The 22,770-nt window shown below is 37.3% G+C and overlaps 1 protein-coding gene across 25 annotated transcripts in view; it reads right to left on the bottom strand.

Moving 5' to 3' along the window:
- The window catches only part of dlg2 (discs, large homolog 2 (Drosophila)), a 277,202-nt gene that overhangs the window by 242,912 nt on the left and 11,520 nt on the right, over positions 1–22,770 (bottom strand). For 24 of the 25 annotated variants that reach the window (XM_073874328.1, XM_073874330.1, XM_073874341.1 and 21 more), the window contains one exon: positions 4,454–4,609. In XM_073874328.1, the coding sequence (XP_073730429.1) occupies positions 4,454–4,609 (156 nt within the window). Of the gene's footprint in view, positions 1–4,453; positions 4,610–7,911; positions 7,961–22,770 lie in introns of those variants that run through there. The other variant, XM_073874331.1, reaches the window with a different exon arrangement.

Here is a 22,770-nt window from a genome sequence, read left to right as displayed (position 1 = left end):
ATTTAAAATGATATGGTATTTATTTAATGAGCATTTTATGTTTGAAGTCTCTTTCGAATTCTGCATTTAAAATCTTTTCATAAATAATGCATAATGTATAAGGCAGGCCCGCTCTAAAATTCACAAACACAACCCTTATATAAGAGTGCAATAACATCCAACCATACCAGCACAGACATTCACAAACAAACAAAGACACATTCACATGATTAAGTGACTAACTACCATTTATAAAGCTGGATGGCACTATTTACTTTATCAAATGTATTAATAGAGTACAGTACACAGTCTTATATACAAAGTATAAGCACAGGCATCTATAGATGTGAAGATGTTGATGTCATATGAAGATGTATACCAAGGTTGGTGCCAAAAGGAAACACACGAAACCCACACAGAGACAGCTTCCTCCTAGTGGTCAGATGCAAAAAAGCATCTTGAGTTTATATTGATACTGCACGTGCACTGACGCAATACTGCACAGCTATGACAAAGGTAAAATATTACATAATACACATTAACACTCATCTTTTATAAATGATCAGAGCATGGTTATTAAAAATAAACCAACTAATCTAAATGCTTGTTTTATGTTAGAATACTCTGCATTATCTCAAACAATTCCACTTTAAACTCACACATACTAAGAAGTCATTAATCACGTCATTATCAGCAAGTGTTTGATTGACATGTCTTATGCCGTGTTTTATTGCAAGTAGTTGTGTGTCAGCGTTCCTGTGCGCCGGTGCAGAATTCACCAGCTTCTGAGAACAACCAAGCTGTCTGAATACACTGTAGAGTCATTTGTATTCTACGGATATCTACAACTTCATTTATTCCCTTTAATTATACTGTCGTGAGCCTTTCTACTCAACAGCACAGACCGGACAAAGCCTCAAACACACACACGGTGCAGTTCTCTGCATTTTAAGAGACAAATACTGTGAGAGGGATCGAAAAGCTGATCTTTCTGATATATCTATTATTTGTCCTTGACAGCAGTGAGATTAGAAATAAAACAAATGGAGATTTACGCATATGCCTCCTGCAAAAGACTACATTAGATAAATGTCACCACTTGAGTAACAGAAGAGAACTCTGCAGTGTCTCACACCCAAATCTGCTTTTTACTCTTTCCACGCCATAAACATCAACTCATTAATTAAGAGAAAACGCTTCCCTGCCAATGATGAGTTTTTCCGGCAATCTGTATTTCGGTTGTTATCCACCACTATTACCCAATTTATACAATCCGGAAGCAACCTCTCATGTCAAACAGTTCAAACTTAATGTATGTTTTGATCATCGCTCTGAATTGGATTTCTATCAGAAGTCTTTCACAAAAAAACACAATTAAAATTTGGTACTTTTAAAGAAACCTATCCAAATTTGAGAGGTGAACAGTATCTGTTCTTTCATTTAATATACTGTATGTTTATATATTTAAAGAAGAACATTTTCTGGAAGTCATTAAACTTTTGTTATAATCATAAAAAATGCGGCCTCTGGCTGGCAACTTTTTTTTTAAATGCTGGCGGGGAAAGAGTTAAAAGTCTAGAGCAAAGGTGGCCAAATGTGGCCCGCCAGGCACTTTTATATGGCCTGCAAAGCAGTTTATAACTATATTAAACAGTGTAGGATTTTGGTAGGTCCAGAATGACTCAATTTATGCAATACCATAGACCGGCCACTAGTGGTCCGTGAGGGTACTGCAGGTGGTCCGTGTAAAGGCAAAATAAAATATAAAATAATATATATTTTTTAAGCATATGTTTTAAGAATCTGTTGTAATGATGTGATGACCAGTTATAGTTTTAGTGCTAGTAAGCCTATTATTTAGATAAATAGATAAATTCAGGACTTTGTGTAGAAATATTTTATTATGAGTATTATGAGGTAGTCCGTGAAAATTCTTGATTACAAATAGTGGTCCACACACACAAAAAGTTTTGAAAACCCCTGCCATAGACTGTAAAAAAATATGGACGACGCCAGTTTGCACTCTTCCATTGGTGAAAAGTGAAGTTGCCAGTGTCCCAAAACGGCGCTGACATCTTGGGTCTTGGGTCTGCGCAGTAGCGATTTCAGGACCAGTCCTGCGCAGTAGTGAGCAGGAAGTAAAGCCGCAAAATCGCTCTCGCAGAATGGGCATATCACAGCTGTCAATCATGACGTCACACCACCGTTTTATAGTATTAAATAACGAACTAAAAACAAACTTATTTTAAAAACAAACACTTGAATTTACATCAGCTACAGTAAATGACAGAAACCAGCTTCCGAAAAAAGATAATTGAAGTGTAAATAAATTGTTTTATTGGTCTCAAGTCCCATTAAATAACATGGGGAAGGCGGGGTTTATGACCTATACTAGGACCAGTCACTGTGGGTAGGGCCCTATAATTTCCGCGATCACGGAATCACGGACGGAATCGCGGAATTGGCTAATTAACACGGAATCTAGTATTAACGCGGAATTTTGCGGAATTTGACATATTTTGAATAAAATTATGTTTTTGTGTGGGAGACGAACGTATGTCTGTGGGAAATGCAGACCGGGGGAAGTAAATCTGGGCGACACGCCCCCTCCCGTCGTTTAAGCCCACCACCAAAACACTGAAAACATGGCGAAGCGGCTCTCCACCACTCTGCTTTAGTCAGCGAAAAAATTAATAAATTCGACGCTAAGCACTTAGTTCCGAGCAGGTCTCACATGACTTTTATGTGACCGGAGAACTGTTATTTTGGAAGTTTAGTCAACACTCTGTTCACGGTGAGCGCAAAGATACATGCACTCTCTCATCCATGTCTGTCTCACTGTACCTCTCACGGTCACGCGCTCACGCATCTGTCTGAAGTGCGAACACAAATCCTCATGTATTTGTTCAGTTTTATGCATTTCAAGCGAGCTGAGGCAAACTAACTATCCCTCGCATTTAAAATATAATCATCTGCATCATGGCGCCGCTCTCTGTCTCTCTTTCGCTCGCACGTGCAAAGAGCTGCGTGATCACGCTGTCCTAATTCAGATCACTATCCTGTGTATGTTTGTCAAGTTATATGCATTTCAAGCGATTGTGTATAAAATATGGATCACGTTTCGCTGGATTGATGTGTTTAAGGCACTTCTGAAGGCACCACTGCGTTGACACCTTGTTGTAGCCTCCTGCAACAACACTAAAAAACAATGCATTGAATTGAGTTGTGCGTGCGCGCGCGCATGCGTGTGTATGTGCGTGTGTAAATGCATCTTTTATAGTCATTAAGTAATCCTGTTATCCAGTTTTTCCCCCAAATCATTTACATTTTAATCATTAACATTAAAAGGCACACTCTTTTTATGACTAAAATAAAAGTAAAGGGTAAAAAAAATTGCCAAAAATTAAAACGGATAAAACGGAATTTGCAAAAATTAAAACGGAGAAAACGGAATTTGGGAAAAAATAAAACGGAATTTGGGAAAAAATAAAACAGATTTTATAGGGCCCTATGTGGGGCGATCGAGACGTTTTGGATTCACTTTTCAGGGCTTGTGCGGCATGCTTGTGCAATCCCATCAACGTCCTGAACGTCGCTAGCGCTGAAAAACTCGACTGGAAAATGAGCGTGCCAGATCGGTAACAAAAAGAAAAATAAACACTAAATGTTGCGTGTTTAAAAGAAATTGACAGAAAAATACTTCACCAACATCAGAGAGAAGCCGGTATGTGTTATCCACCAACTTTTACAACCCGGAAGTAACGCCTCACGTAAAAGAGAAACAACTCTGCGTCTGATCTCCATCAAAAGTCCTTTATCAAAAAATTTTTGCTCAAAATTTGCAGTTTTTGAAAAAAACTACCTATATTTGAAGGGTGGTAAAAACAAAGAGAACGTATGAAGGTAGGATGAAAGAGTTAAAGAACAAAAACTGCTTGCAAACCGATCAGAGGCCCCTTTGACTTCCATAGTAGGAAAAAAGAATACTATGGAAGTGAATGGGGCTTATGATCTGTTTGCTTGCAAATATTCTTCAAAATATCTTCTCTTGTGTTCATCAGAACAAAGAAATGTATACTGGTTTGTAACAACATGAGAGTGTGTAAATTATGGGAGAATTTTAATTTTTGGCTGAACTATCCCTTTAACGCTTCTGCCACAAAGTTCCTCTTAATGATGTCAACAATTTTCTCATGTCTATTTGCCTACTAAGACTTTTAGCAGAACAATCTAACCCAAAGTTGATGATCAACCTGTCAAACATAAATTGTTCCCCTGTGGTGGCACTCCCTCACTAATATCACCCTCAGATATATTGTACAGGGATTTAATGGAGTGAATTAACAATAAAACCCCAGCAGGTAAAATGAAGATCACATTTTGGAGGAATCCTCTCAAAAATATGTCACTAAAATATAATTTCCAGATTAGAACCAGGGGTCGGTGTGCATGAATGTGCATTGGTGTCTCAGCTCTGGTGGTGTGGAGGTTGGCTGAAGACCCCCGGTGGGAGAGTTGGAGTTGGTGGCATTGTGTTCCCACTGCTCGGCCATGTGAACAACCTCCACAAGCTTCTGCTCACAGCTATTCTGAGAGTTCAACAGGGTCACTTCATAAAACTCCTGGATATCTGCAGAGACAGGAAGAGATAAATGAGGCATCCATAGAGAACACTGTAAATGTCTTTTCAATACCCGCTAGTAGTTTCCACACATGTTGAAATAGGCTTTAGGATTAAAAACCGCATAATCTCCCACTGGAGTGAGATCAAATTAAATGACGGCAATTTATTTGATTGATGCCTTGGCATCTAAATGAATCCTGTATAGTATGAGGGGGAAAAGTAGGGTGAGACAGAGAAAAATAATATGTAAACACACACATGTTCAGTAACAAAAAGCTGGAAAATTGGCTGCCACCATAAATGTTTTTGGGTCAAAACTTGTGATTAGACACTGATTTCTAGCTAGCTTACCCTAACAAACGACATGTCAAATAATGAGAAAATATGCAGGGTTTTCCAGCATTTGTTCTAAAAGGGAGACAACAAACTCAAACATGTAAGGAAAGCAAATCTGAACCTGGAAGTCAAAATCGAAAAGTGGACTTAGACATTGACTTTCAAGCACTTTTAAGCACTGTTGTACTCCTATTTCTTTACACACTTCTAATTTCAAGACAAGGCACAAAAACCATTATGATACTCAGTGTTAAATGAGGTCAGTGGAGAGATTGTGGGTCAACGCTCTCACCCGTTCTGCCTCAAGAGATGCTTAACGGAGACGGTGCAGGTAGCCAAATATTTAAACTGGAGTCCAGGCATTCACAGGGACCATCTGTAGTGCTCTGTTGTCTTAATCTAAAAAGCAACAGTTACATTATGACACAATGCGTGGTCGGTAAAAGCAACTATGCTTTGAATCCAGTTGCCATATGCTATGGCAAATGCTACAGTAAAGCGCTGGCTTGTAGAGAGGAGATAAAGAAAAGAGCATCTATGAGATTGTATTGCCTGTATGGAAAGTGAATAATCCCCTTACCAAACACTCAGAATGACATCCCATACTTCATCAAAAACTACTATAAAAAGTCTTAATTCTGATATAAATATTTTTTACTACCATGGAAGTGAATGGTACCCCAGATCTGCTTGGTTACAAACATTGCTCAAAATATATTCCTTTGTATTCAGCAGAACAATAAATTTATGACAGTAAATGATTAGAGAATTTTCATTTTTTTAACTCGTCAATTAAGAGAAAACGCTTTCCTGCCAATTATGAGTTTTTACGGCAATCCGTTTTTCCGCTATTAACCGCTAGGTGCAGCTCTTACCCAACTTATACAACCTGAAAACAACCCCTTATGGCAAACAGTAAGAACTCTGTTTGTGTATTGGTCATCGCTCTGAATCTGATCTCTATCAAAAGTCCTACAAAAATGTAATGATCTTTTTGCTTAAAATTTTGTATATTTAAAAAAACCTACCCATATTTGAGAGGTGATAAAAAGAAAACAAATGAAGGTAGGATGAAACGTCTTTTTTTAAAGCAGAAGGTCTGTTATTTCATTCGATATATTGTATGTTATTATATTTTCTGAAAGGCATTAAAAAGCACCAATGGTCCGATTCACAATTTTACATTTCCTTTGGTGTGTAAGTGTGTATTAGTACATGTTAATGATATGCAAAGTAAACGATGACACAAGTTATCATCTCCAGCGTAAATCTCTTTTCTTGGACTACAACAAACACAATTGGTCCATTGGTTTATCCATAGTATATATCTGGCCAAACCAATGCAAGCTCACATACGTACAGATTAGCTGGCCAATCAGGGACACCGAGCTTTTCAAATCTGTGCATTTCATAAACAGAGTGAAATCTGGAGCTACAAAAATGTCCGATATGTGGAAAATAATGTGTTTTTATATCCATAAACCACGCAAACACATTATATTATACCAAATACACAAAATACTGTTGTTTTTTAGCAATGAAATAGGTGCACTTTAAACTTTTGTGAAAATCATTAAAAAAAAGCTGGCGCTGGCTGGCAACTTTTTTTAAAAACGCTATTAATAAAGAGAGCAAAAAATCTATTTATGGGCATATTAAAACTTTGATAAAACAACAGTTGGTGCTGGTTCAAGACTTTTGCACAATACTTAATTTACAATGCTGCACATCACATACACAGCACATGTACTGTAGTTTCTATTAACTTTTTGAAAGATTTGTACCCTCACAGATCTTGTCGCCCCACATCACAGAAAATTGTGTTTAAAAAATAAGATCAAAATATACACTTTATTTCAATTCCAACCTAAAATACTGATTTAAAATGAAAGAAATTGCTTTTACATATGTAACACAGGACCACAAAACAGTCATACGTGTCAATGTTTTTTCTTATTTAGATGTTTACAACAAAAATAAACTTCCCATTTATGTATAATAAACATGTTAATATTTGGCCGAGATACAACTATTTAAACATCTGGAATCTGAGGGTGCAAAAAACAAAATATTGGAAAAATCATCTTTAAAGCTTTTCAAATTAAGTCATTAGCAACTACCTCTACTCACAAAAATAAAGTTTTGATATATTGATAATAAGAAATTTTCAAAATATCTTTATGTAACATGATCTTTACATAATATCCTAATGATTTCGGCATAAAAGAAAAATCGATAATTTTGACCAATGGCATTTATTTTTGGCTTTTGCTACAAATATACCCTTGCCACTTAAGGTTTTGTGATCCAGGGTCAAATATATATAAAAATAATTGAATAGAATAACATCAAACCCATTTATAATTCACAATGCATGCAATGAAAGTTGCATGCATTGGCCAACAGAACCGTATGAGCACTTTGCATGTGATAATGTATGTAAAGCTCCTTAGAAAACAATAATGTTCCCAAAGCTATGTTACAAAACAACTATTTTCCATCTAACAACAGAAGCAGGAGCTTATTCCAAAGCGCGATAATTCATTTAAATTTGAATAAAACACACAACACACATAAAACTTCGTTTTTTTCTCCAACAGTAGTCCGTCCACCATTTCAGGGCTAAGCAAGTAAACAACATCAGTACTAAGCAAACACAATGTTTTCAAGCATTTGGGCGTCAAACACCTATATACTCAATGTAATTTTGTCTGCCTCTGTAGTGCAGAGAAAAATTGAAAGTGGGTCTGCAAACAGCCAGACTTAAACGTATGCAAATCCCACCTCTTAAAGAAACGTGGGTGCCACAATCTGAAAAACGAAGAATGGAATCTCTTTTAACAACTATTGAGACAGACGTCTTACTAGTACTACTGTTAAAAACAAACCATCAAAGTAACCAACAGCAACAGCACAGCCCATTTATATCAAATATGCCATTCAGAAACAACAGTCGATTTTAATAAACTTACTGAACGGTAAAAGTCCTCTGTTCTCCACGGACATGTTGTGTAAAGTGTCATCGCTGAAACAGTGGCAAGTATTGTGTGTGTGTGTGTGTGTGTGTGTGTGTGTAGTACCAGATGCCTGATCTAACAGCATGTGAGAAGCAGATTAATCCTTGCAATGGCCTCCTGTTCTCTACAATACTGACAATGACCTTACACCCCCGCAACACACACACATACAGCTGATCATTAATTCAAAAGCTTTGTCTTCAGTTGTGTTAAAGCTGTTTGGGACACAAAAACATGACCTTTGATCACCTCTGTGGGACCTTAACAGAGACAATCCCACTGCATTTTCACTACTTGTATAAGAGCAGAGCAGGTGGCGTCTGATGATGTGTGTTTGGCTGCAAGGCTGAACTGGGACAGCTGGGACAGTTTTTGAACTTAGGGCTGAGCCCATGAGGACAGAAGTCCTGGTCGGATCGCGTTATTCATCAACATGATCCATAACGCTTTCAAGAAGATCTGATGTGTTAGAAATGTCAGAAAATAAGAAAAAAACAGACCCCATACAAAAGGAAATATGGTTTCAAGGTGTTTATATTTTAGGCCTTTGGCAGATGTTTTTATCCAAAGCTAAGGCCACATTTACACATAGCCGGGAATTTAGAGAAACAAATATTTCCCCGCCTCCGTTTTCAATAGTAACATCGTGCACACAACATTGTTCTCAAAAACCGTGTCATTTACATCAACCCGCATAAATACTAGGGATGGGCATTTTCCAGTAATTTACTATTCGAATATTTAAGCTCATAAAGAACGAATATTCGAATATTCGTTTATTTAAATTATGTTAATTAAGACATGCGTGTTTTGTATTTTTCATTTTGTCATAATTTCACAGAAGGCTTATAATTAGGAAATATCCACAACAAGCTAAACTTATATTCTGTATGTGTATATATGTATGTATTTTTAAGTTGAAAACATTGTAAAAAAAAAATATATTTTTTTTAATTCTTATTAAAAATATCCTACAGAAAAAAGGCTTTAAACTCCCATGCGGAGCGAAGTCTGAGTCAAACCCTTAGTTTGAAGTCGTCGTTAGTATGAATTTATTACTGTTTGATCTTACATACATTATATTATACCCAATATTATACACTAACCCCAAATCTAAGCGAAGTTTGAGGACTTGCGAAGTTTAAAGTTTGAGGACTGAACAAAGTAGGCTATCATCATTTAAACAGACTCAAAACACCAAATAAGAGCCCGGAGCAAACGAAAAAACACATCTACATAACCAACTGCTCAGTCGCCATATAAATATCTTCTCAGTTTGGTTTGACATGTATTTGTGAATAAAGAAAACCCTATTTATCCTACCTGCTTCGGTGAAAGCCCGTTTTTCTGACTAGATACAATAATGCCGGTGCTGCGGAAAAAACTCTTCCTCGTGATGATGGTTATCCGATAAAAACAACAGACGTATTGAACAAGACTGAATATCTGTATTAACATTATTTTACAAATAACGTAAGCTGGCTCGATACATTATTGTTGACTATGCAAAGTTACTAACGTTAGCTTAATTTAACAACATTTCACAAAGACGGAGCTTTGCTTTTAAACTGCCATGTGTACCGCATATAATAAATGTTCTCCGTTTCATTTCGTTCTCCTTGTCTGTCTCGTTATTAACAAAATAAAGTAGACTTTATAACAGCAAGCTTACAAATCTCTCATGATGTGTTGATGCGGGCGGCAGAGAAGCACGTTTAATAACACGTGAGCCCTCACTGAGCCAGTGGCCAAATACGGCGCACAAACCCGGAGATAAATGGAAAAACTTAAATTCGTCTGCAATCTGCATTGCCAAACAATCAGAAATACATACGAATTAATGTTCATGTATATTTTACATTTAAGTCTGTAAAAGACAGTATAGATGAAGTGAAAAAGCATTAAATAAGTCGTAACCCTTTGGTGGCACATTAAAAACAAAACAAAAATTCGAATAGCATTTTTTAAATTCGAATTATTATTGCCGATCGAATATTCGAATATCCGTGCACATCCCTAATAAATACGCCGTCAAGCGGCATAATAACCATGCCAAACCTATGGGCGGCAGTGTAGGGAGAGGAATAAAGCTATGCAAGCCAATCAAAATCCTATGAATCGACACTAATGAATAACACGAGTGACTTCCTATTCCTTTCAAAACAGCAAACATAGGGCCCTTAAGTATTTTCTGGCACATAATGTGACGCTTCAGAACCCAAACCCCCGGTTTCTCCCAGTTGACACAGCAACACATAACCGGGGTTATCAGAAATCTCCACTTTGGCCAGAGGTATTAGAAATAATCGCTTTTTATGTTATAAAAACTGGGTTTTCGTGTAAATGAAAGGCCAAACTGCAGGGAAATATCTGCGTCTTTTGTTTGTGTAAATGGGGAATAAAGGTACCTTTTTATCACTATGTGTGTTGCCTGGGTTTAAACCCGTGACCTTGCACTGCTAAACCAATGCTCCACCACTGAGCTATACAGGAGTACAGAGTATACAGATGTTCCTGTAGCTTAATTGGTGAAGCATTGTGTCAGCAGTGCAAAAGTCATAAGGTTGAATCCCAGGGAACACACCCACATAAAAAAAAATTGTTCCTTACTCTACTGTAATGCACTGTTAAAGCGTTTGAAAATGAATTAGCAATATAGTAGTCGAGCCTCCAAAGACACGCCCACGAACAGCCCATATTACTCATACAAGAGCCCAAGTGAGGAGACTGAACTTGCGATATTTACAGTGAAGAAAATAAGTATTTAAACACCCTGCTATTTTGCAAGTTCTCCCACTTAGAAATCATGGAGTGGTCTGAAATTGTCATCGTAGGTGCATGTCCACTGTGAGCGACATAATCATAAAAAAAATCCAGATATCACAATGTATGATTTTTTTAACTATTTATTTGTATGGTACAGCTGCAAATAAGTTTTTGAAAACCTGTCTATCAGCTAGAATTCTGACCCTCAAAGACCTGTTAGTCTGCCTTTAAAATGTCCCCCTCCACTCCAGTTATTCTCCTACTTTAGATGCATCTGTTTGAGGTCGTTAGCTGCATAAAGACACCTGTCCACCCCATACCATAATTAAGAATCCAACTACTCACATGTCCAAGACCAAAGAGCTGTCCAAAGACATTAGAGACAAAATTGTACACCTCCACAAGGCTGGAAAGGGCTACGGGGAAATTGCCAAGCAGCTTTGTGAAAAAAGGTCCACTGTTGGAGCAATCAGTAAAAAATGGAAGCTAAACATGACTGTCAATCTCCCTCGGACTGGGGCTCCATGCAAGATCTCACCTCATGGGGTCTCAATAATTCTAAGAAAGGTGAGAAATCTGCCCAGAACTACACAGGAGGAGCTGGTCAATGACCTGAAAAACGTTGGGAGCTGTTTCCCTGCTTAAACCAGCACCTGTCCAGGCCCCTCTTAAGTTTGCCATTGACCAATTGGATGATCCAGCGGAGTCATAAGTCATGTGGTCAGATGAGACCAAAATAGAACATTTTGGTCATAATTCCACTAAACGTGTTTGGAGGTAGAAGAATGATGAGTACCATCCCAAGAACACCATATACTGCACACGAGACAGGGCGACTGCAATGTATTAAGGAGAGGATGACCGGGGCAATGTATTGTGAGATTTTGGGGAACAACCTCCTTCCCTCAGTTAGAGTATTAAAGATGGGTCGAGGCTGGGTCTTCCAACATGACAATGACCCGAAGCACACAGCCAGGATAACCAAGGAGTGGCTCTGTAAGAAGCATATACAGGTTCTGGCGTGGCCTAGCCAATCTCCAGACCTAAACCCAATAGAGAATCTTTGGAGGGAGCTCAAACTCCGTGTTTCTCAGCGACAAGCCAGAAACCTGACTGATCTAGAGAAGATCTGTGTGGAGGAGTGGGCCAAAATCCCTCCTGCAGTATGTGCAAACTTGGTGAAAAACTACAGGAAACGTTTGACCTCTGTAATTGCAAACAAAGGCTACTGTACCAAATATTAACATTGACTTTCTCAGGTGTTCAAATACTTATTTGCAGCTGTATCATACAAATAAATAGTTAAAAAATCATACATTGTGATTTCTAGATTTGTTTTTAGATTATGTCTCTCACAGTGGACATGCACCTACGATGACAATTTCCGACCCCTCCTTGATTTCTATTTCTAACTTGCAAAATAGCAGGGTGTTCAAATACTTATTTTCCTCACTGTAAGTATTTTAATCATTTGAAACCATAAACCATAAATATTTTCCACTGTGTTCAATCTATTCACTGTGTATCTGATTTCAGATTTGCTTTTCCTAAACTTCACATAAAAATTCATTTATTTAAATTAAATCATGTGGATGTGTGCTGAGGACAGAAATGTTTTCACTTTGACTTTGTCACTATAGCATCTATAAAAGATAAAAATCACATGGTGATCCAGAATCACAAACATCTAGCTGCATCAGGTTTCCTGTGATGAGGGCACTGAAGGTAGTTCACACAAACACACAAACATTTGTGCACTTGCTCATCCATGTTTTGGGTAATTGAGTTGTTTCCAGCTCAGCCATATATGTAAAATGTTTGGGCTACAACAGGCAGCAAGTTCACCAGCACCACGCACCAGGTGTACAGTTTTTAGCTCATATTGCGACTGATATCATCTGACAATTTGACCAATCATGGTACAAAGGCAGTCAATGGGATGGTACCCTTTAAAAATGTCATAATATGTACTATTTAGGTATAGATACAGTATGTATACCATGGTACCAATATGTACCTTTGAGGTATTTAATATGCACTCTTTAGGTACAAAGATGTACTTGAAAGGGTACCACCCCAGCTTTTTGTACCTTTTTTTTAAAAGTGTGTATCTAGGGAGGATAAATAAAAAAATATACATCATGGCTTATGCGATATTCAGACTTCATCTTCTGTTAATCAATATATGTTGATTTAATATAGTATATGTTAATATACCAAAAGATGTTATCAATATAAAATGAATTCAGTAGATTTAAAAGGAACATTTCACAAGACTTTTTTAAGATGTCAAATAAATCTTTGGTGTCCCCAGAGTACGTATGTAAAGTTCTAGCTCAAAATATTATATAGATAATTTATTATATCATGTTAAAATTGCCACTTTGTCTTTTTTGGGTGTGTCCTTTACAATGCAAATGAGTTGATCTCTGTATTATCCCCTTCTGACATCATAAGGGGAGCCAAATTTCATTTACTTATTTTTTCACATGCTTGCAGAGAATGGTTTACCAAAACTAAGTTACTGGTTTGATCTTTTTCACATTTTCTAGTTTAATACAAGCACCGAGGACCCAAATATAGCGTTTAAACATTGAAAAAGTCCGATTTTCATGATATGTCCCCTTTAAAAGCAGCACTCCTAATTTTATTACATGAGGTACATTGTCTTCAGTTGTGTTAAAGCTGTTTGGAACACAAAAACATGACCCTTGATCACTTCTGTGGGACCTTACCCACACACTACAATACAATGACAATAAAGGCTTTCAAAACTTTATCTTTTAAACAAAGATTGAAAATTCTTGAATTCAACTCTTCTACATCCTACAGTACATCCACTGCGGTGTCAGTGAATGCCGAATCTAATACGAGAAAGTGACTGACGTGATGAGCAGAAATGGCTGATCCATCTTCAACAGAACCACAGGCTCAGTTAGATAAGATCATGTACCCGATACCACAGGAGGAAATAACTTATCCACTTGGTTTCCAAGGCAACCGGGAAAAAGAAGAATTCACATTCATAATCACGTCAGCCTATGCATGAACTCCTTTCTCACCCGCACAGACCAATTCACAGACACAGGGACGGCAGCTGTTTCACTCTTATGTAATGGATGGATGGAGTGGGCTCAGGACCGTAATCTCACTCCTCTCCAGGGAGTGATTATTTCAGCTCTTTATGCAACCCACCACTGCATACCAACACACTCCTCATCTACTGACGTGGACTCTCGCCTCTGTAATTCAACATGATTCATAAAATCACTCACATGGACAGTACAGAGCTATTGTAAAACACAAATTTGCTAAACTTCCACTTTTATTTTCCACAGAACAAAAAGACCCACAAGTTTGAAACAGCATGAGGGTGGGTTATTGTTTTTTTAGGTGAACCATCCCTTCAAGCTAAGATCCAGTGACTTTAAAGGAATAGTCTACTCATTTTCAATATTAAACTATGTTATTACCTTAACTAAGAAGAGTTGATACATCCCTCTATCATCTGTGTGCGTGCACGTAAGAGCTGGAGCGCGCTGCGACACTTCGATAGCATTTAGCTTAGCCCCATTCATTCAATGGTACCAATCAGAGATAAAGTTAGAAGTGACCAAACACATCAACGTTTTTCCTATTTAAGACGAGTAGTTATACGAGCAAGTTTGGTGGTACAAAATAAAATGTAGCGCTTTTCTACGTGGATTTAAAAGAGGAACTATATTTTATGGCGTAATAGCACTTTTGGGAGTACTTTGACTCGGCGCAGTAACACCCTCCCTCTCCCATTATGAGAGGGAGAAGGGGAGCGGACTTTTCAGGCGAGTCGAAGTACTCCCAAAAGTGCTATTACGCCATAAAATATAGTTCCTCTTTTAAATCCGCTTAGAAATACCATTGAATGAATGGGGCTAAGCTAAATGCTATCGAAGTGTCGCAGCGCGCTCCAGCGCTTACGTGCACGCACACAGATGATAGAGGGATGTATCAACAATTCTTAGTTAAGGTAATAACATAATATTTTACTATGTTCTTACCTCAACTTAGACGAATTAATACATAACTATCTTTTTTCAGTGGGTGCACTTTTAGTCTTTGTACACCGCCTCATGAATGTGATAGCATTTAGCCTAGCCCCATTCATTCCTATGGCTCCAAACAGGGATGAATTTAGAAGCCACCAAACACTTCCATGTTTTCCCTATTTAAAGACTGTTACATGAGTAAGTATGGTGGCACAAAATAAAACTTTTGTTTGGAACCACAGGAATGAATGGGGCTAGGCTAAATGCTAAAACATTTATGACGTGCTGTACAAAGATTAAAAGTGCACGCATTGAAAAAAGATAGGTATGTATTAATTCATCTAAGTTAAGGTAAGAACATAGTAAAATATTGAAAAACAGTGGTGTTTTCCTTTAAAGCTGTAATGTGGGTTTTTAGCGACATCTAGCAGTGAGATCGCAAATTGCAACCAACCGCAATTTCGAAACGCAAAGGGAAGCTACAGTGGCTACCACAGGACAAGCATGTCATTGTCTGAGACAATGTATGGACAAAACACACTCTGTATAACAGCTTGTCAGTTTAGGGCTACTCTGTAGAAACATAGCGGCGACTTCCATGTAATGAAACCTGCGGTGTATGTAGATAAAAACGGCTCATAAAAACAATACTATTCATTATGTAAGGTCTTAATACATCACTAATAATAAAGTTGTGTATATTATATTGCATTTCCACATTGCACATTTAACGGTCAAACGAATGAAGAAATACTTCTCACTATTCATAGACTTGTTTGGTAAGAAGATGCAAACATATTTATCATTAGCATCTCACATTCAGCAAACTGCAAATGGTCCTCATCCAGAACAAGTCGGTAAATTGCTCCCACTCTTTACACTAGATACTGATGTGACAGAAGAACAGCTTGCTTCACGGTTTTGGCAGGCTCTTCCCGTCGGCTTTGATAATTCTGCATTTCTCCCCGCCACCAACAGATTTACAAACTAATCTGAATAGCTGACATTTGTCCACTGTGGAGCAAATAATTACATTTCATACCAGCTGAAGGCCTGATCTTATGTCGTGAGCATGTGCAAATGCGTATTTGGTCAAAACAAAATTTTGAAGTGCTATAAAAGGTTTTGTTTGCTCTAGTGCCTCTGTAGTTTAATTAGACTTGAGCAGAGGGCTGTCACGATTATGAAATTTGGTGGTTAATTGTCTAGTAAATAAAAAAAATTGTCTAGTAAACTGTGACGGTTATGACGATTAATTGCTTGTTTAGGGCTTTGATGACTATGACGATACATTTTCTGTTATTTTTTTTTGACATTTAATTCTCTTTTTTTTTGTTCATGAAATAATTTTCACACATTATTGTAATTATTTAAATTTGAAATCTTCTGGCAGTAAATATTAATACACATAACACATATTTAAAAGTGATTATTTAATGAATATATCTTTCAAAAACTGAAAATTTGCGTTATACTGTCAGTTAAAGGCAGGGTAGGCAGGAATTATCTAAAAAACCTCTCTACAAACCCGTCCAAACTGTCCCCATATACCAATACACAAGCAAAATGCAAGTACTCCGAAAAAGAGAGTCCAAAAATCGAGGGTCTGTAGACATCTCACACCCCCAAAAGACATGAACGCGCGACGCCGACCGGCTCTGCTGGGAGCAGCATTTACCTCAGACGAGCGGAGAGGACGGAGCGCGGTGCATGTAGTAACATCATGGGCCCTATCTTGCACCCAGCGCAATTGACTTTGTCAGTGACGCATGTATCATTTCGTATTTTGCACCGGCGCACAGCGGGTTTTTCCCTCCACAGACGCACGTCGGCAAACTAGGGAATGAACTGGCGCTCCCTGGGCGGTTCAGCGCAAAAAAGGAGGCGTGTTCCGGCGCAAACCATCCCTGATGCTATTTTGCAGTTTCAAAAAACAATTGCGCTACTAACCAAAAAAAAAATAGTCTAAAGTCAGTGGCGCGTTGCGCGTAGTTCATTATGCTATTTTAAGGGCGCATGCTTGACCATAATGCACAACGCGCATTGCTTATCTAATCTACACAGATGCAACAGTTAATTTTGCAAATCATAAATTGTGATTTGGGCGGGTTTCTCCTATCCCCATACAAAACAACTTCTCTGTCTTTGACTGCTCTTACAAGAACGTCGGTCTCCTCGGCTGTGAATCGCTCCTGGTAAATCTGTCATAATAATAGCAACCCGCCATGGAACTTGCGCCCTTGCGTTTAAAGGGAATGTTGGATAGCGTTCTGATTGGTTTATTTGACGTTACGCCCAAACCACACCAATGAATAATGAACTTACTTCAGACCAACCCCTTATTGATTTGCGCCTGGCGCAAGACTTATTTCTCCCGCCGGGAAAATAGCAACAGCGCCCAATATCCGCCCACAAAGTCACTTGCGCTTTGCGCTTCACACTTGCGTTTCAGATCGTTAAAATAGGGCCCCATGTCACAATCACATGTAGTAATACTCCTAACTTTATCACTATGAATGTAAACAAATAGGATGGCTTTTAGTATTCACTATTAAGCTAGCATATCGAGACTGGTAAAGTTTAAAATATATTTTGTTTGATTCGGTAACAAACAAGCTAGTTATGTTTATAAGAAAAAGCTAAAAACAGATTGCATTGATACAAGTTTTTTTATTACCATCAGTTACACTGTGATGAAGGTGAATTTCGTGGTAGATTCATAACATATACGGTGTTTTGCATGTAAGAGTTTCCGTGACGAAAGCATTGTTGACTCTGATGAGGACTACACTCCGGAGAAAATACCGCTATCGCATTGTCGACTCGAGGAAAAGCCACGCGATATTTACTCTCGTTTGATTTCTTCGTTTATTCCTTTTTTGCATCGTTTGCCTTCGCTGACTGGATATGCAGGTACTGTGAGTTCTGAATGCTCTTTCTCTGCCGTACTTTTGCTCTTCCTAGAGTGCCTCGTGCACGTTCAAATCAATCGGGTGTGCGCATGTGTGGGCAGATCCCATAGCAACAGGGGTGGTGCCATGGTCGTGAGAGAGAGCGATAGTTGTGCAAGCCAATCATTTGTTTCCTCCCGAATGGAAATAATTCGCTGTGTTTAAAACAGCCGTGAGAGGTCTACAGACACTCAAGTTTTATACTCTCTTTTTCAGAGTACTTACATTTTAATTATGTATTGGCATATAAAGACAGTTTAAACAAAGTTGTAAAAAAGTTTTTTTGGATAATCCCTACCTATCCTGCCTTTAAGGAGCGCCAACTGATACGGTCTCATTTAAACACGTGCTGCAGCTCCCCCTTGTGTTTTTAAAGAGATGTGCAATCACTGCGGTGATCTGAAATCATTGCGACGAGGTCAAACAACTTCGATGAGATGATTATTTAATCATTGTGAAAGCCCTACTTGAGTATTGCAATAGCACACTGTAAAAATCCCTTGTTGCACTCAAATTTTTAAGTTTAATCAACTTGAATTTACAATTAATGTGAACTTTCTTGACTAGTGAGAAGTTACTTTAAGTTATTTTAACTTTATATTTTTAATAATTTAAAGGGGCCATGGCACAAGACTTTTTTAAGATGTCAAATAAATATTTGGTGTCCCTAGAGCACATATGTGAAGCTCAAAATACCATATAAATAATTTATTATAGCATGTTAAAATTGCCACTTTGTAGGTGTGTGCAAAAATGTGCCACAATTTTGCAATTAAAACTCAATTGTGCTTTTTTCTGCACTAAATGCAGTGCTTTGATTAGATAGTGCAGATTAAGGGGAGGTATTATTATAATAAGAGCTCCTTATGACATCATAAGAAGAGCCAAATTTCAACAACCTATTTTTCATGTGCTTGTAGAGAATGGTTTACCAAAACTAAATTACTGGGTTGATCTTTTTCACATTTTCTGGGTTGATAGAAGCACTGGGGACCCAATCATAGCACTTAAACATGGAAACAGTCAGATTTTCATGCCATGGCCCCTTTTAGCTAATTCAACTTTTTTTGTAAAATTTTTGTAAATTCAAGTTGATTAAACTTAAAAATGTAAGTGCAACAAGGATTTTTTTTTACAGTGTAGGAAACAAACATAAAAAATGGATCTCTCGAATGCACTGTAAGTTGCTTTGAATAAAATCTTTGAATTCTGATTGGATGAGCCGTGTTCAAAGCAAATTACTCCTGTCTGTACCCCATTGTACACTTTTCCCACGATAAACTCACTTTCTTACATCTTGGAGTGGTTTGTTGCATTAATAAAGTTAAACCATCCCTCCCTCTAAAATCCTGGAAGGCCATATACAAAATTGGAGCATAACAAATGCTTTATAACAGTTAAGGGAGCACCATCAAATGTCAAATACTCAGTCATAAGCAGTTATGGATATTATTAACAACACCCTGCCTGGTGCTCAGCTAAATTTAGTCCTGATTACAGAATTACATCACTATCTTGCTCATTTGTCATGTGGAAATAAGCTTTTTTGCTTGAGCAACCGCAGGCTGCTCACTATTACACTGGAAGACTTTCAGTCGAAAGTCTGCGTTACCATGGAGACAGGCCGAGACTTCACATCTCACATGCTACTTATGTTAAAGGAATATGGCACATCTGACTCATGAGGTTCTTTCACACTGACTGTCCTTTAAACTGTAATTACATCCCAAAACAACACTCAAGCAAACATGAAAATGAAGAGGAGAAAAGTGATTCTTATGCAAATCAAGAACTTTTAAATACATAAACCTCTATTGACACATGCATCATTTATATTTATGCATTTAACAGCCAAAACGTACAATGCTTTCTATACAGTTCATCAAACTATAAAAAGGATCAAACTCATTGCTAGCACCATGGTTTACTATTTGAGCTACACAATGTAAAAATGATATCAAATCAACACAATTTGTAAAGTTAAAGTAACAAAAATATACGTTAAACAATTTCAGCTTGTTTTTCTAAGGTATGTGTTACATTGAAGCTGCAGTTAAACTAAAGCAGCAAGCAGTGTTGTCTTTTGGAAGTCCTTTAGGGGTTTCTACTATCCTGACATAAGGGGATGAAAGAAAGCCAAAAAACATGATACTGAAAAGTTGTGTGAAAACCTCCTTACACTATTAAATAAAAAAGCAAGTTGTTTTATGTTTATATGAATGTAGTTTGTTTTCTTTATTCCTAGTTTCCTCAAGCCTTACATTACAGAACTAAAGAGCTCCCTCTGCTGGACAAACTGCGTTACAACAATGACAAAAAAACTTTATTATTCACTATAAGGCCTATAGTATTTTTTTGCAATATAGCAATTTATAATTAAAAGATAAATTCTTATGTGAGAAATAATGTCTGTAGATCTTACATCTATATGCATATAATCTATATAATTCTGACATTCAATAATACTAGTAATAATCCTAAAGGACACAAATTATGTCAGTCTTACGTACTAAATTAGCTGTTGCAGTGGTTATTATGAATGGTGTCATGCAACAAGTTTAGTGACAAACTTTGAGGACATCTTAATCTTTTTCAGTCATATTTTATAAAGTGTTCTTTTGGTTAGATTGTTTTTGATTCTGAGAACAAAATTAGGCAAGATGGGCAGATGAAAACAATCAAATTTCCAACCAAAAACAACTATCATTCTAATTCTACTAAATTCCACAAGATGGCAACATTTTCCTCTTTGAATCAAAGTATGAGTCCCAATGCCTGAGAAACAGAGTTGGGCTCAGCAGTTTCTGTTCTGTGTTTCTTAGCTAAAGGCTTGCTAAGGGAAATATTCACATTACATTTGCATCTTTAGGCCAGCATTAATATCTCTCTCGAAGGTCCATTGTCTTTGTAATAATTCAGCCATCTGTTTGTGAGGTGTGGCCAAGCCTGGTATTCAACCCAAATGCATGTGGCATCACATTTCTGTAAGCATTGGCTTAATATAACCTCTAATTATGAGATCAAATAAACATGAAGAGTCTACATGCCAAAAGTAAAAGTCTTAAAGGTTTGTAACAGTAACAAAACCATGTAGCAAATATGAGCAATTCAATCCAAAGCTTTGGTTTAAATAAATGGTACAATTAAAAAAATAAGCTATAAATTATAAATGCAAAAGTTTAAAACATATTCTGTTTCTGTCTGTTTAGAAAATTAGTATTTTGTTTAACTATGGACTTTAATCCACAGGAAAAAATTATTTGTTATTTTTTTAAAGGGGGGGGGGGGTTCCTAAGAAACAAAAAAAAAGATACATAAGTTGTTCGCAGTGTCATGTGTGTTCCTTGTGTTTTCAAAATATGTGTTCTGCGCGTCGAGTGATCCTGTGCATCGCGTGTTTTGTCAAAATAAGTGCCTGCTGCACACGCGTCAAAACCGTTTATGATAAAACAGACGCTCACGTTCACAAAATACACGCAAGACACTCCCTTAACAGTAAACTCTGATTATGTATGAGATTATGCGAGTATCTGGCAAACGCGAGCGTCTCTTTTATCATAAACCCTTTAGACGCGTCTGCAGCAGGCATTTATTTTGACAAGACACGTGATGCACATTGGATCACTCGACGTGCAGAACACATATGACGGGCTACATACATGTTGTGACGAACTTCGCATCGAGCGCCCTCGAAAAAAGAAGTCACCGGCCGCCACTGTACCAACCTAGTGAAAACTTTTGTACTTTCATGTACTTTTTTCTTTGTATGTAAACCTCTCCATTAACACAACTCGTACACAACTTTACACACTGCGTTGGCAAGACAATCTGTTTTCCTGAAATTTGATCACAAAGCACACTGATCTTAGATCTGGAAAGTGCCTTTATCTCTGACAACTCACTGAGAAATTATATTGCCCATCACTGACCTGTTATCAAAACCATCGCTCACATGGAAAAGTCCTCCCTACATCTCAACTTGAGGCATGACTCACGGCACCATGTTAACTAATGTCCACTTGCAGGAGAATGACAAAACAAGACCAGATGAATGACAGAAGAGGAGTGTGAGAGAGAGATAAAGAGAGAGAGAGAGAGAGAGAGAGAGAGAGAGAGATAGAGAGAGAGAGAGAGAGAGAGAGAGAGAGAGGATTACCGGAAGGGGACAAAAAAAGCAGTACGATTCATTATAGCTTTTTGAAATTACACTAATCTACTCAAATATCTCAAATCTATAACCACACATTTATAAACTGTTGTAACATTACAAGTTAACATAAACTTTATAATTACCTCTATTTAACTTTTCATACACATTCACAATTTCTTTATGTTTAATTGTTTTTATTAATACATATGTTTATCAATTTATTATTAATACATTTATTTATTAAATTTAGTAATACATTTAGAAATTTGGTATATACTTTTAGCAATAGAAACTTAAAGCATTGATGAAAACAATGTAGCGATTCATTTAAGGGAGGCAATATGATCTTTCCAAAACATAATCTTTCTATTTAATCTTTCTATTTTTTTATATAATCATTCATCACAAAATAACACATTGCTCTTTTTCAGAAATGACTTTTTTTGGCTGGAGTTTACTTTATTTTGGCATAGCGCCCAATTTTTCAATCATGCAATCCATTTGATCAATTTAAGCCAGGGTCCATGATCTCTGAAAGCCAATGTTGACATTTAAAATCACCCCAAACAAACACGCCCCTACCCCAATAGAAACTGGACCTTCTTTTGATAGACCCACCCCACACATACGCAACCCAGGCAACGATGCCGTTAGTAGACATGCTCCTTACTGCTGATTGGCTACAAGTGTGTTTTGGTACTCTGCGCGACTCCCTTTTCCAAAGCGGTTTTCAGAAATCGTGCACGCCGCCTTTAATGTTTTTTTCCTAAAATGACACTTCTTAAAGTCCCCATGAAATCAAAACAATATTTTTTTATGGAATAATGTAGTGTTCATTATAAACAATGTAGAAAAATGTATGTGCCCTCATAAACTTTTAAAGGGCACCTATTTTATTGCTAAAAACAATTTTATTTTGTGT

The sequence above is a fragment of the Misgurnus anguillicaudatus genome, chromosome 12 (assembly GCF_027580225.2).
Source record: "Misgurnus anguillicaudatus chromosome 12, ASM2758022v2, whole genome shotgun sequence".
Taxonomy (NCBI): Eukaryota; Metazoa; Chordata; class Actinopteri; order Cypriniformes; family Cobitidae; genus Misgurnus; species Misgurnus anguillicaudatus.
This window is presented reverse-complemented; position numbering and strand designations above follow the sequence as displayed.